Here is a 14554-nt window from a genome sequence, read left to right as displayed (position 1 = left end):
CTCTGCTAAAACCAGGAGATGGGATGCCATGACCTTCCAGAAACATCCCTCATGTCCTGACGCAGAGACCTGATGTCTACTGCACAAGTGACTATGAACTGAGGAGGTCATCTAAACTCTAGTAACCCTGCAATTCTCATCCATCCATCTCTGATTCTCTCCATGCTGACTAACATGAACACACTCACACAATCATCTGATTGTCTGCACAGACTAATGGGCTGTCAGTTTGTTTTTTTCCACTCAGTGCATCCTTTTCTTTGACACAATATCTCCTTTTTCTGGCATTAATTAGCAGTAACAGTATAGTTCACTGTTCTTGTATGTTTATCTGTAGTAACTGTAAATATAAACTACTATTAAAGTGCACAATGTGAAGCATTTAAAATGTTAAATTCTGAAAGGCAAATTAGACACTAAAAGTAAAAGATGGGTGATAACTCCAAAAGAAAAAGTGACCACGTGTGCTCTACTAATATCACAACACAGATTGTGGGTATTTCTGTTAAAACTTTAAGATTTAATAATTGTCCTGAACCACACTTAATTATGATTTACATAAAATTTCCTTATGACTCTCAAATATTTGCCCGAAGAATAAACCATGCATTCCATTAAACAGTGTTTAAATTCAAATACCTGCAGATTTCACCGTGTAAACAAAGATGCAGGCCTCCTTTTTCCGATTTATAAGCCATACCACCTCCCCTTTAAACTTAGTTTTGAACACAAGTGAGTGTCCTATAAGCAAAACTCACTGTTGTCTTTACATGTAGCGTGGAAACAATAACGCTTTGACGCTCACGAGGAGTAAATTCGTGTGGTTGCACGTGTACCTGAAGCTCGCGCGGTTGCCAGACTGCAAAGGTAATTATGAAATAGCAGAGAAAATGTCAAATAGTTGCTCATCAGGTTGCATGATTCAGACTAATACAAAACTATGTATTTATATAGCCTACTGAATTACAACTATGGCTCTTTGTCTTATTGATTTTTATTCACGAGTGTTATGTTCATGTAAATCTTTTATTCGTAGTTTTGGATATCTATGAGATGTGTCAGCATACGGAAATAAAACCCTAATCAATGCAAACATATGCATTTGGCATTATCTGAAAATGTTTTCTAGCAAAAAACATTAAATTAATGAATATTAAATTAATAGTAACATTTATACAGTAGCATGCAAGGTCAGTTTCATGTTAGATAATGTATCTCACAACACATTGCATTAAAACAACAATATGTGAATTTTCGCCACTACAGGTCGCTTTTTCAAAACAAAGGTGTAGCTTGACGATGCCTTCACGTCTACAGCCGGTGGAAAAGAATTGGGATGGGGCTCAAGCAGAAATCATGTTCATGTTTAAAGGTGCTAAAGAGGATGTTTTGTTTTATACATTTTTGCAATATTACTTGAAACTGTCTTTACTAACTGATAAAAGACTATTTATTAGGTGCACTGAAAGGAATAATATTAATATACATCATTTGTGCACGAGGTAGGGCCTTAAAAACATCAGCCAATGATCGCGTAAACGATTGGCCCTCTGGCTTGTCAATCACTGCCGTGACGTTCCTTGTGAGAGACGTGCGCGGCTGCGCGCTCCAGTAACTTTCCACACTCCACAGGAGACAGGAGTAACAACTGCACATTATGAGTTACCTGCAGTGAGTCCGACATAATGAATCCACTAACACAACACAGCGAATGCCGGTGGTAAACAAACACTCATGCACGAGTTTTGGCAGGCGTTCCCTCGAAATGAGCTGTGAAGGAGGGGGGTTGTTCTTACGCATGCGCTCATTTCAAAAACTCACTAACACACTCTAAAAAATGCTGGGTTAAAAACAACCCAAGTTGGGTTGAAAATGGACAAACCCAGCGATTGGGTTGTTTTAACCCAGCGGTTGGGTTAAATGTTTGCCCAACCTGCTGGGTAGTTTTATTTAAACCAACTATTATTTAAAAATTGCTATATGGCTAGCTTAAAATGAACCCAAAATAGTTGGGAAATTAAAAACCAGATGCAATTAGAGGCAACAATAATAGACAAAAGGTGAATGTTTATTAATAAGCTTTAATATTTTATTAATATAAATTTAATAGTTTATTAATAAGCAATTTAATAAATGTTTATTGTTTGATAATTATTCATTGAACATTAATAATTGTTCATTTCCAACATACTTTGGGTTCATTTTAATTAAGCAATACAGTAATTTTTAAACAATAGTTGAGTTAAATAAAACTACCCAGCAGGTTGGGCAAACATTTAACCCTACCGCTGGGTTAAAACAACCCAGTTGCTGGGTTTGTCCATTTTCAACCCAACTTGGGTTGTTTTTAACCCAGCATTTTTTAGAGTGCAGTCTTTGGTTTCTCAGTCTACGAAAAGATCCTCTTTAGCACCTTTAATGTTGCTGTAGTGTAAACCAGAGCGGGGCCGAGTGCTGCGGGAGCAGAAAGAGGCCGCTGGAGCAATTGTGGATATGATGTCTTTGATAGGCGACACACGGACATGCTCCGTGTCCTGGTTAAAATTGCTTATTTCTCTGAATTTAAACATTCTTGAAATCATTTGGGATAATGTAAGTACACAAGTCAACAAAATATAGATCATTGTTCTTGTGGTTTTTGGATATTTTAATCCATAAATCTTATATATTGTGCCTTCAAGTCCTAGACCACCAAACCAAAGTCCTGTATTTGTGGAATTTAACAGGAAGAAGCATGTTTAAAAAAATGACAGACACATTTCTCTGGAGTTTGCACTTTTCATATTTTATATTGTTTACGTAACCCTTATTTACGGGAGATGGAACAGAAAACTAATCCTAAAATCCAAAATAAACCTGTTTTCTCAGCAGTGATTTCATTGGTGTTAAACTCTAATTTACAATTGTGAATAAAGATTCATTAATGCTGATAATTAGCTGAAACAGAGATACAATGGGGATGATAAAACCATGACATGCACAGAAAAGAACCCTAGATTATAACTTTATTATCTCTAAGTGCATGCTTCAGCACTAATGGCTAATGAAATGCACACACCCTCTTATACCTTGGTGTACAGCTCAGACGGTTTTCTGCTTCAGTGCCTTCAAAGTGTTATATAACAAGGTCAGGTAAGGACTTTAGAATAATATAGACAGGGAAACTGTACATGGAAATGTCATTCTGCTTAATATGTTGCAGGAATATCATTGATTTACTGTATACCTGTAAACGGTCTGTGATCATGTTTTGCTATGAAACAATTCTCAAAAGGGATTTGTTCTTAAAAATAGGAAACAATATTATGCCATCAAGGGATGAATAATCTGAATATCTCTGTTATGAAGACATCCAAGATTTGTACAATGTTGATGTCAAATCATTGATGAAATTCAGTTTTTTTCAAAAGTATATAATTTTTGCATAATTAATGACCACTTTAATTTTATACTATACACTACTACTAAAATCTTTAGAGTCTGCAATATTTTTTGAAAGATTCTTTTGCTCACCAAGGCTGTATTATTTGATCAAAAATACAATAAAACAATAGTATTGTGAAATATTACTACAATTTAAAATAACTGTTTTCTAATTGAATATATTTTAAAATGTAATTTATTTCTGTGATGCAAAGCTGAATTTTCATCATCAATACTCCAGTCTTCAGTGTCACATGATCCTTCAGAAATCATTCTAATATGCTGATTTGAAGCTCAAGTAACATTTCTTATTATTATCAATGCTGAAAACTGTTCTGCTTATTTTTTGTGGAAGCAGTGATCAATTTTTTTTCAGGATTGTCTTATGAACAGCATTCTTTTGTAACATTATACTGTAAATGTCAATGATGATGTGCATGCATGCAGTCAATTCTAGAAACAATCAAAGGGATCCACAGGACATTTTTCAAATTCTGTGCTGAGATGGTATCTTCAACACGGGTGTCACATGTGTCATGTGAGAACTGAGATTACCAGGTGTCACGTTAGAGTCACAAGTCGTCTGGCATGCAAGTAATCATGCAAAAACAACTCAAGCAGCTAATACATTTATTAAAATCAACTGCATCAACTGAATAATTCATTTATTTTCCAAAGCATGAATGTGCAGAAGGGAGATAAAGCTACAGCTGATCATGGTTTAAACTGTCAAATGTTGGTGACTGGATCAGATCACATTTTGCCCTTCCTCTTTTTAATGCGAGTCTTCCTCTTGTTATTTGCGTCAATGATTGACTGCGACTGGTGCTTCAGGGTGACACGGGTGATGATATCACCCTCATCATCGCCGCTGTCGTCCTCATCTGTTGACAGAAAAGACATGCAGGTGTGCTCTCTGCTAAACGTAACCGTTCTGTTATTGTTCCCTGTACATACAGTATGGATCAACAGCATTCATAGTTCTCATGTACCCATAGGCCAGTCTCTCTGTCACACACACAATCACATGTAAATGTGATCTGGCCCCTGAGACATTAACAAATCCACCACCACTCTGTACACTAGGAGAGCTTTTAACTACCACACAGTGTACAGATAGAGGAATGGAACTAAATCAAGAGAGCACAGGTGAACATCTTCTCTATAAGAGGGAGCTTTTGAACTGTACTACATCAGATATTATTGAGGAGTTTTTTTTTTTTTTTTTTTTACAGTATAATACCCTGACATTCATGACTTCATGGCCCAAAAAACCTCCAGATTAATTTGAATTCAGAAATAGGATATATGTACGGAAGCCCATTTCCGCCATATTAGGGGAGGGAAAAATAAATAAAGCCATAATTTTGACATAAAAAATTGAATTATTGGGAAAAGTCAATTTTTTTTTTACAAAAAGTCAATTATGGCTTAAAATATTTAAATTATCAGGAAAAGTCATAATTATTACAAAAAGTTGAAATTATGAGATAAAAAGTCAATTATGTCAAAAAAGCTTAAATTATCAGGAAAAGTCATAATTATGACAAAAAGTTAAAATTGTGAGACAAAAATTCAATTATGGCATAAAAAATGAATTATTAGGAAAAGTCAATTATGACAAAAGTTGAAAATATGAGATAAAAAGTCAATTATTATGACATAAAAAGATGAAATTATGATAAAAAAAGTCATAGTTATGACAAAAAAAATCATAATTGTGACAACATTTTGACCAAAGCATGATTTTTTTTCTAATGTGGCAGAAATAAGATTCCATGGTGATATGAGCTAGTGTCTCACCATCAAAAGGGTCCTGTTTCTGCTTCATATGCAACTGAATGCGCGTGTTGTACTGGGGTAGTTTCCCTGCTATCCTGGCTTGGAACTGCATGGGGCATTGAAAAAACAACATTAAAATATTAGTAAGCATTATTTTACAACTTAAAAAAAACTTCAAATATGACATATTCCTAAAGTAAACAAAACTGTCAATAGTTACACATCCTTAACAAGCCAAAATACAATAACACCAACTTGACTAATCATTGTTCCTCACCTCTTCTTCCTCCATCTCCTTCAGGGTGGTTGTCAGATCTTTGCCCTGTAGTTCCTCCTTTAGCAGCATCAGTTTCTGTTCAGCCTCAGACAGCAGCTGCAGCGTGTGTTCATCTGAGTCTGGAGGCAGCTGTGGTGTCGGACCCTCCATCTGCCAGAGACCACGAGAAACACTCAGATATTTCTAATCTCTGCTCAGTTACATACATTTCATGCATGCATCAATTGAATGTAAAAACTTTTCCTTAATAATAAACTATAGAAAACAACTCTGGTCACTTTTAATGAATATTTCTTATGCAATTTCTATATTTTACACAAACAACATTCTAATTACACTTTATTTAGCAAGGGCACACTAAAATGATCAAAAGTGAAAGTTATAATGTAACAAAAGATTTCCATTTGAACGTTGATAATAATAAGAAATGTTTCTTGACCACCAGTCAAGCATATTAGAGTGATTTCTGAAGGATCATGTAACACTGAAGACTAGAGTAATGAAGCTGAAAATTAAAAATAACAGGAATTAATAACATTTTTAAATATATTACAATAGAAAATTATTTCAAATTGTAAAAATATATTTCACAATATTACTGTTTTACTGTATTTTTAATCAAATAATGCAGCTTGGGTTAGTTGGTAGTACATACCAGTATGATGTACTATGAAACATACTGTAACCTTCAGAATTCCCATACTAGAATTAAAAATTACATTTATTAAACTGCAACTGTATGAAGTATTAATGCTCATTTGACATGCAAATGGGTTAAACAAACATTACAGAGGGCATTTGCAGAGACGTCTTAAATGTACTGTGGCAAAAACAGCCTGTTTAAGGTCAACTAAATTATAAACAAATGAAAGAATTATTGGTGCAAGAAACCTTGACTAACATTATAAATGGACCTTAGGGAAGAAAATACACTTTGAAATGACCTCTTTAAATTCCAGGAAACTATGCAGTAACCTCAAGTTCCTCAAAACCTTCTATTTGCAAAAACACATTTCTGAAATTAACCGGGGTTCATGAAAAGCAGTGTTTTGTGTATCGTATGTTTAATGTATTTGACAGGATTCATTAGTACCAGCGGTATGTGCTGTAGTTTGTCACTGAGCTGCTGCACTCCTGCTTTGACAGTGTTTAGTGTATATGCGAGTCTGTCCAGACGGTCTTTAACCGCATCACGGCGCTGCTGCTCCTGCTGCAGGTCACGCTCACAATCCTGCAGCTTCTGCTGGCCGCTAAACAATCAAACATATTCACAGAAGAGAGTGACGTTATGTTATTATTCAGTCACAATAACAGAGCATGTGAAGTGATATCATAGAACTATTCAACCTACAATGTCTGCTCTCACCTTAGGAGTTCAGTTTTTTGAGAGTATTTCATATCCTGAAGCTCAGTCTGCAGTGTATTCTTCTCTTTATTCAGCTGAAGCAGCATTCTCTCATTTTCTGCCTTCATCTTCTCCAAATGTTCCTGTGTTTCTCCCTGAGAGATAAACCTGTCCACTATTTCCTATTATAAGAGAAATCATGAATAAACATTAGCTTAACACAAGAAAAAGCGTAATCTATATACACCGAATTCTGTCCTCACCCGTGAGTCTGTGACTCCAGTGGCATCTTTGATGCGCTGGAAAGCTTCCTCAAAAGTAGAGATGGCTTCCACTTCTTCTACTGGGTTGGCACTGTGCTGGGCCTCACTGCTCAGCTCATCGGGGTGCATGGCCGCCCACTGGGGCTGGATGTGACAGACAGAAGGGGAATGAAGGGGAGATGGATGAATAAACTTGACAAAATCATTCTAAAGCCTGGGACACACCAAGCCGACTTCAAAGAACTAGCGGCGACAAAAATCGATGGTGTTGTCACCTCGCGTCGGCTGTATCTGGACCAAAAAGCCGCGCTTGAACACAACACAGACTACAGCTGACTGCAAACTAGCACATGCGTTCTGCACCTCCATGTAAGGAAATAACCGTCTATATCAGCAGGTAACAATAGTCTATAGCGTATTCGTCATTCAAAAGGAGAAACTGAAACAAGGATATAGAGATATACACAGATATACGAAACAAAGCAGCTTACCATTTTGAATACCAGTTATGTTGATAACTTTCTTCATTTTAAGTGGCTTATGTTGTTATAAAAATATTCGCGTTTTGAAATGCACGGGTAGGATAACATAATTTTAGCCCAGCCTTCTGTCTGTGCCGTCTTGAGTTATCTCTTGCATCACTTTTGCTTTAATTCTCATGCACTTGTTTGTTAAAGTGAACATCCAATCAGAGTTCCCACTCTCACGACAGCCTGACGGCGATTCAACATGCTGAATTGGGCATCATAGCCCGACAGACACTTGCCGACGGCCCGCCTTTGACTGACCGTTGGCTTGGTGTATCCTGGCCTTTAGATTATTAGTTTTGACCAAGCGGAGAAGGCTTAGTGAAAAGAGCAGATACAGAAAGATACAGTTTGGTATAATTATGATCTTTTTTAATGTTTTTGAAATAAGTCTCTGATGCTTTTTAAAAAATAAAATAAAAAATACAGTAAAAACAGCAATATTGTGAAATATTACTACAATTTAAATGACTGTTTTCTATTTGAATATATATTAAAGGTGCCCTTGATTCAAAAATTGAATTTATCTTGGCATAGTTAAATAACAAGAGTTCAGTACATGGAAATGACATACAGTGAGTCTCAAACTCCATTGTTTCCTCCTTCTTATATAAATCTCATTTGTTTAAAAGACCTCAGAAGAACAGGCGAATCTCAACATAACACCGACTGTTACGTAACAGTCGGGGTGTACGCCCCAATATTTGCATATGCCAGCCCATGTTCCCAACATTATGAAAGGGATTACACGTCTGGATGTGCACAGCTGAATCATCAGACTAGGTAAGTAAGCAAGGACAATAGCGAAAAATGGCAGATGGAGCGATAATAACTGACATGATCCATGATATCATGATATTTTCAGTGATATAATTGTAAATTGTCTTTCTAAATGTTTCGTTAGCATGATGCTAATGTACTGTTAAATGTGGTTAAAGTTACCATCGTTTCTTACTGTATTCACGGAGACAAGAGCCGTCGCTATTTTCATTTTTAAACACTTGCAGTCTGTATAATTCATAAACACAGCTTCATTCTTTATAAATCTCTCCAACAGTGTAGCATTAGCCGTTAGCCACAGAGCACAGCCTCAAACTCATTCAGAATCAAATGTGAACATTCAAATAAACACTGTACTTGCGCGATTAGACATGCTGCATGACAAACACTTTGTAAAGATCCATTTTGAGGGTTATATTAGCTGTTTGAACTTTTTTTATGTTGTTTAAGGCAAGCGCAAGCTCTTGGGGCGTGGAGCACCAGATTTAAAGGGGCCACACACCCTGCATCGGCTGATTTATAATGATGCCCCAAAATAGGCAGTTAAAAAAATGAATTAAAATAAAAAAATCTATGGGGTATTTTGAGCTGAAACTTCACAGACACATTCAGGGGACACCTTAGACTTATATTACATCTTTTTAAAAAAAGTTCTAGGGCACCTTTAAAATGTAATTTATTCCTGTGTTGGCAAAGCTGAATTTTTTATTCAAATCATTCTAATATGCTGATTTGATGTTCAGTTATTATCGATTATTATTGGTGCTCAATTATTAATAATGGTTATTATCAGTGTTGAAAATATTAATATTTTTGTGGAAACTGTGATTGTCTTTATGGTACTTTTGATCAATTTAATTTGTCCTTGCTTGATAAAAGTATTCATTTCTCTTTTTATTTATCTCAAACCTTTGAACAGTAGCCTATCACTGACTGTTTCCTCAAAAACATTAAGTGGCAAAAACTCTTTCGACATTGATAATACTAATAAATGTTTCTTGAGCATCAAATCAGCATATGATTTCTGAAGGATCATGTGACAAGAAGACTGGAGTAATGATGCTGAAAATTCAGCTTTGCGTCACAGGCATAAATTATACATTATAATTTTAAACTGTAATAATATATTTCACAATATTTCTCATCAAATAAATGTAGCTTTGGTGAGCATAAGAGACTTATTTCAAAAACATTATAAAATCGTTACTATTCCAAGCTTTTGACCGGTAGTGCATATATTTATATTTTATTGAACTGATCATTTAATTTTTTTGTGTGTGTAGTGACCTTAGCAATGTGATAAAGGGTTAGTTCATCCAAAAATGAAAATTATGTCATTAAGTACTCACCCTCATGTCATTTCAAACCCATAAAACCCGTTAAAAATATCTTAATTTGTGTTCTGAAGATGAACGAAGGTCTAACGGGTTTGGAACAACCCCGTAGAGAGGTGAAAAAATTAATGACAGAATTTTCAGTTTAGGGTGAACTAACCCTTTCACACCAAGCTCTATTAACATCAATTGCGATTCCAGTCTCATGTGCATTTCACATGAGAAGTGCTATTAGTATGACACACATATTTTTATGAGTATTGCATTGTTAGCTGATGTGTGATGGATGAAGCTCACTCTTTTCTTCATCCTCTCTGCCTGAGCCACCTTCTCCTCCGCCTGCTTCTTGTAGCGGGAGAGTATTTTCTCTCTCTCTCTGCGCTCTCTGTACACCTGCTCCTCCTGAAGCTGCAGCTCAGCCTGGACACACACACACACACAAACACACACACACACACATCTTACTATCAGCAATACTTGCACGACCTTTCCCTTGGCACATATGCTTGCTTTATTATGTCATTACATTTTTCATTAAATGCTTTGTCTTTACCTTGGCTGCATCCTTTGACAAGTGGGCGTCGCTGTTCATGACCTGTAGTTCTTTGAGCACTTGTGTCTGCCGGTGAATCTCTGCCTCCATCCTGTCCAGCTGTGGTTGAAATGTAAGACTGTCTTCCTGAGGAAACAAAACTATAATCATAAAAAGATAATCATAAATGTTTACTTATCATGCTGTTCAAAAGTTTTGGTTCTTTGATGAATATAAAGTTGAAAATAACAGAATTTATTTGAAATAAAAAATGTAAAAGACTTCACTGTTATTTATAATCAATTTAATATATCCTTGCTAAATAAAATATTAATTTCTTTCAAAAAGAAAAATCTGACCCCAAACTTTAAATCGTAGTGTATGAGTGTCATTGGATTGCTTTATTTTTTCCCCTATCACATATATGTGGTATAATGCTTTATATTACACATCTGTTTGAGTTTATCGTGCTGTGTCAGTCTGTAGATGAATCCAGTTCATCTGTTCTTTCTCAGATACCTGTAGATGCTCCTTCAGTTTGAGGTATCCTCGCATTATGTGCTCTGCTTCATGACATTTCAGCTGCGTTTTCTCCAAACGGTTTTCCAGAATGCGCAATTTCTATACAACAAGCAGACAAGTTCATTCATTTTCTTGCTTGAACTAACATATTTAAATGTGCTCATCAATACAGGTTGTAAACACTCCGCTTACCACTAATCATGACAGAGAGGAAGAAGAAAGGGTTGAGAGAAGGAAGAAAAGAATTTACATAAGAATGACTGCTTAGGGAAACCTACTGGTTCCCTTCTCTACTGTGACATTATCATAGATATGTATACATAGATGCCACATTGGACCACTCCATACATGTTAACGTGTCCGCCATCTTTAAACGGTCAACACTTCAGATGCTGTCGCCACTCACAGATGTCACAACATTGCGCAGCCTCTGGTTGTAAAAACTGCCGAGATTTAAATTCCCAAAGAAATTAAGATAACCTTTCACAGGTGAGAATGTGTTGGTTAGTGTTTTTATATGTATTAACTCAATATTACAGGTTTTGAAAATATGGTTTAGTGTCTTGTAGTGTTGTATTAAATCCTATGAAAATCATCTGCTGAAGTCTATTGGAGATATAGATATTCATACTTGCGTATAACTATGGTTGCAGACGCAGTCAACTTGCTCTCGAGTGTACACTGATTGACTTTGACTGTTCCAATATGGCGGACGGCTTATGTATAGAGGGTATGCACGTGATGTCACCGTCGACAGTTATGACTGCGGTTACGCCCACTGTGTGGCAGCATTGGTTTTCAGATTGAATGCTGCGAAAAACACACAAAACACATCAAAAATGGGAAAAAGCTTTGCGATTGACTGTACAAATAGTTCTGAGGTATATTTTTACAGACTGCCGAAAGCTACAGAGAAAAAGAAACAAATGGATCACTGCAATTCACATAACAAATGGACTTGCAGTTATCATTTTGTGTAAAATGTTGGATTTTGCAGTAAAATCATACCCTATATATTGTATTGTTATATATTGTGTTGACAACTCATCAAATATTTACCGCCTCATACTCTGCATAATTGGGTGTTTTTAAATAAACACTAACAAAAACTTTACGTTTTAGGGCTGGACGATATGACGACATATATAACATTGATATAAGTGATCACTCCGATTTAGACCTACTTAGTTATATTTAAAGGATTAGTTCACTTTTAAATAAACTTTTCCTGATAATTTACTCACCCCCGTGTCATCCAAGATGTCCATGTCTTGCTTTATTCAGTCAAAAAGAAATTAAAGTTTTTGATGAAAACATTCCAGGATTATTCTCCTTATAGATGAAGGTCAAAATTAGTTTCACTGCAACTTGAAATTGTTCAACACGATCCCAGATGAGAAATAAGGGTCTTATCTAGAGAAACCATCGCTCATTTTCTAAAAAAAATTGAAAATTATATATATATATATATATATATATATATATATATATATGCAATATGCTAGCGCAAGTATATAACAATTAGTTCAAACTTTGACCTGTGGAGGGCAGTAATACACTTAGCAGTGTCTACACTGCTGGAATTCAAATAGAGGAGAAGAAGAAGAGAGCTAGTTCTAGATGAGCATTTAAGGTTAAAACTTATATAATTTTCAATTTTTTTCAGAAAATGAGCGATGGTTTCACTAGATAAGACACTTATTTCTCGTCTGGGATCGTGTTGAATAATTTGAAGCTGCAGTGAAACTAATTTTGACCTTCATCTGTTTGGTGCCCATTGAAGTCTACTATAAGGAGAATAATCCTGGAATGTTTTCATCAAAAACTTTAATTTCTTTTCGACTGAAGAAAGAAAGACATGGACATCTTGGATGACATGGGGGTGAGTAAATTATCAGGAAAAGTTTATTTAAGAGTGAACTAATCCTTTAAGGCTTTCATTGGCAGATTTGCTTTATGTATTTCCCAGGCATCAAAATCAGGCACATATAAATGTCTGGAAACACAAATCCTGGCTGCACGTCAATATCCATGGATTAGGTTTCTTTGTGATGTTAAAATGAACACTTTCGAGCCCAAGGTTTAGAGTAATCGTTTCTTTTACTCACATTTTCGCAGTTTCCCCTATTAAATCCAGTCATGCAGCAGGTTCTTTTGCCACTCAGTCCAGCTGACGGAGCGTGTTCCGGCAGGAAAGTGATGTCAATGCATACTCTCTATAGCGGCCCATTGAAACAGCTGGTAAAGAGGCATCTATGTATATATGTCTATGGTCATTATGGTATGTAAAAAAAATATGTATTCTTGTGAATGCAATGCAAAAAATACATTGTTTAAATTGTGTAATTTATAATTGTCCATTGTGGACATGGTTTTGGATTTTTTTTTTTTTTTACAAAATACAGTAAATTTACAGAGAAATTGGGTCAAAAATAAGTCTTAATTTTCTTAACGCTTTTTTTTTTCTTTTGATTTTGGGAGGAAATAACAATAACCTGGACAATTCTCAAATTGTGAGATTCACCAGTGTTCATCCAAAATGCCTAGAAAAAATACAATTTCTACCTTTTCCTCCTCCTCTTGTTTCTGGGTGTCAGGCAGAGGGCTTCTGCTCTGTGGCTTCATGCTCTGGTACTGGAGCTTCATTTCCTCTAAACGCTGCTTCTGTGTCTGAGTGGTGTGTTTCATAGCATTCAGCTTCTTCATTTTATCGCGCACCTCCTTCTCCAGCACCGTCCGTGCTGACTGCACAACAAACATTTCTGTCAACTACAAATTATTTGCAGGTGATTCTGTAACCACAGGCAAATTTGACTGGATGGTACCAGAAGTGAAAAAAGGGGTTTAAAAAAAGTTTTTACTTTCTATTAATATTAAATAACTGGAATAAAGGTTCATTTAACCTCACCTTCATAGACATGTTCCTGAATGAGGCTTTCTCCACCCCACGGCCTTGAAAAACATCCTTGATAAGTTGTTCATCTCCCTGGACACCATGACCAATATATCCATCAATACGCCTATACTTTAAATATGGTTATATTTTAAGATTATGTGTGTTCATAATGTCTGACCTCAGCCAGTTTCTTGTGCAGGTTTTTATTCTCTTGCCTCAGCTGAAGGATGGTTTCTCTGTTCTTCTTGATAGCAGACTGAGAGCTTTCGAAATACGCGCTTCTGTCTCCCTCTAGTGGACAGTGAAAAAAACATTCAGCGGCCATGGGAAGTTGAGTGTCATGTCATGCAATATTAACTTTCTGTAGACAGTTTTATTGAGCTCTTTAATTTAAAATTAATATAAACGTATTAAACAGCTACAGAAGCAACTTTGCTATTCAATAACTCCAGGCTGACTGCTGACATTATAACACAACATTGCCGTCCATGAGAATAAATTATTAATAAGAAAAATGATAATAAAATAATGGAAATACTTGTTACTCCACTACCTCCACAATATTACTGAATATTTAACGTTAAGCAGGTTTTCAGTTAATTGTTTCAGCTTAACTGGCGAAATCTGAAATAAAAACTTACCCAGAAGTTGAATTTTTCTTTGGAGCTCCGAAATTTGATCATGGATAGGGTGCTTGATGCCCCCTGCGACAGACGTGCCAGGCATTTTACTGTATTTTATTATTTTGAGGTTTATATTTGGATTTCTGTCTCCTCTACCGCCGTGCCAACGGCCTCCTCATTTGTGTCTGAAACTTGTTGCCTAGTAACTTAACCACATCGTAGCTGAACGTAGGCTCATGAATATTAAGTT

At 35.9% G+C, this 14554-nt stretch overlaps 1 protein-coding gene across 6 annotated transcripts; it reads right to left on the bottom strand.

The window, feature by feature from the left end:
* Positions 1 to 4056: 4056 nt before the first annotated feature.
* Positions 4057 to 14450, bottom strand: odad3 (outer dynein arm docking complex subunit 3). 6 transcript variants are annotated; one of them, XM_067372705.1, is made up of 14 exons: positions 14323 to 14450; positions 13860 to 13972; positions 13694 to 13771; positions 13351 to 13554; positions 12894 to 13001; positions 10783 to 10884; positions 10285 to 10410; positions 10029 to 10151; positions 7091 to 7234; positions 6849 to 7009; positions 6576 to 6732; positions 5483 to 5632; positions 5227 to 5311; positions 4057 to 4307 (listed from the first exon to the last, which is right to left on the bottom strand). In XM_067372705.1, exons 1-14 carry the CDS (start codon positions 14405 to 14407, stop codon positions 4177 to 4179), a joined length of 1767 nt encoding a protein of 588 aa, XP_067228806.1. In that variant the 5' UTR covers positions 14408 to 14450; the 3' UTR covers positions 4057 to 4176. The 6 variants fall into 6 exon arrangements, with proteins under 6 accessions (XP_067228806.1, XP_067228810.1, XP_067228805.1 ...); XM_067372709.1 differs by lacking the exon at positions 12894 to 13001 and having other exon boundaries at positions 4062 to 4307; positions 13351 to 13530; XM_067372704.1 differs by lacking the exon at positions 4057 to 4307 and having other exon boundaries at positions 4958 to 5311.
* Between the last annotated feature and the right edge of the window lie 104 nt (positions 14451 to 14554).

Source organism: Chanodichthys erythropterus, chromosome 21 (genome assembly GCF_024489055.1).
Source record: "Chanodichthys erythropterus isolate Z2021 chromosome 21, ASM2448905v1, whole genome shotgun sequence".
In the NCBI taxonomy this organism is placed as follows: Eukaryota; Metazoa; Chordata; class Actinopteri; order Cypriniformes; family Xenocyprididae; genus Chanodichthys; species Chanodichthys erythropterus.
The sequence above is the reverse complement of the archived record's forward strand: the minus strand, read 5'-3'. Positions and strand labels throughout refer to the sequence as shown.

What these genes read in the sequence shown, in the direction of transcription:
- odad3 (XM_067372704.1), bottom strand. Translation starts at nt 14,407, where the DNA reads ATGCCTGGCACGTCTGTCGCAGGGGGCATCAAGCACCCTATCCATGAT. An exon ending in ATAGGGGAAACTGCGAAAAT is followed by an intron (nt 10,885 to 12,893) that starts GTGAGTAAAAGA and finishes CTTGTTGTATAG; the next exon opens with AAATTGCGCATTCTGGAAAA. An exon ending in CAGAGAGGATGAAGAAAAGA is followed by an intron (nt 7,235 to 10,028) that starts GTGAGCTTCATC and finishes TGTCACATCCAG; the next exon opens with CCCCAGTGGGCGGCCATGCA.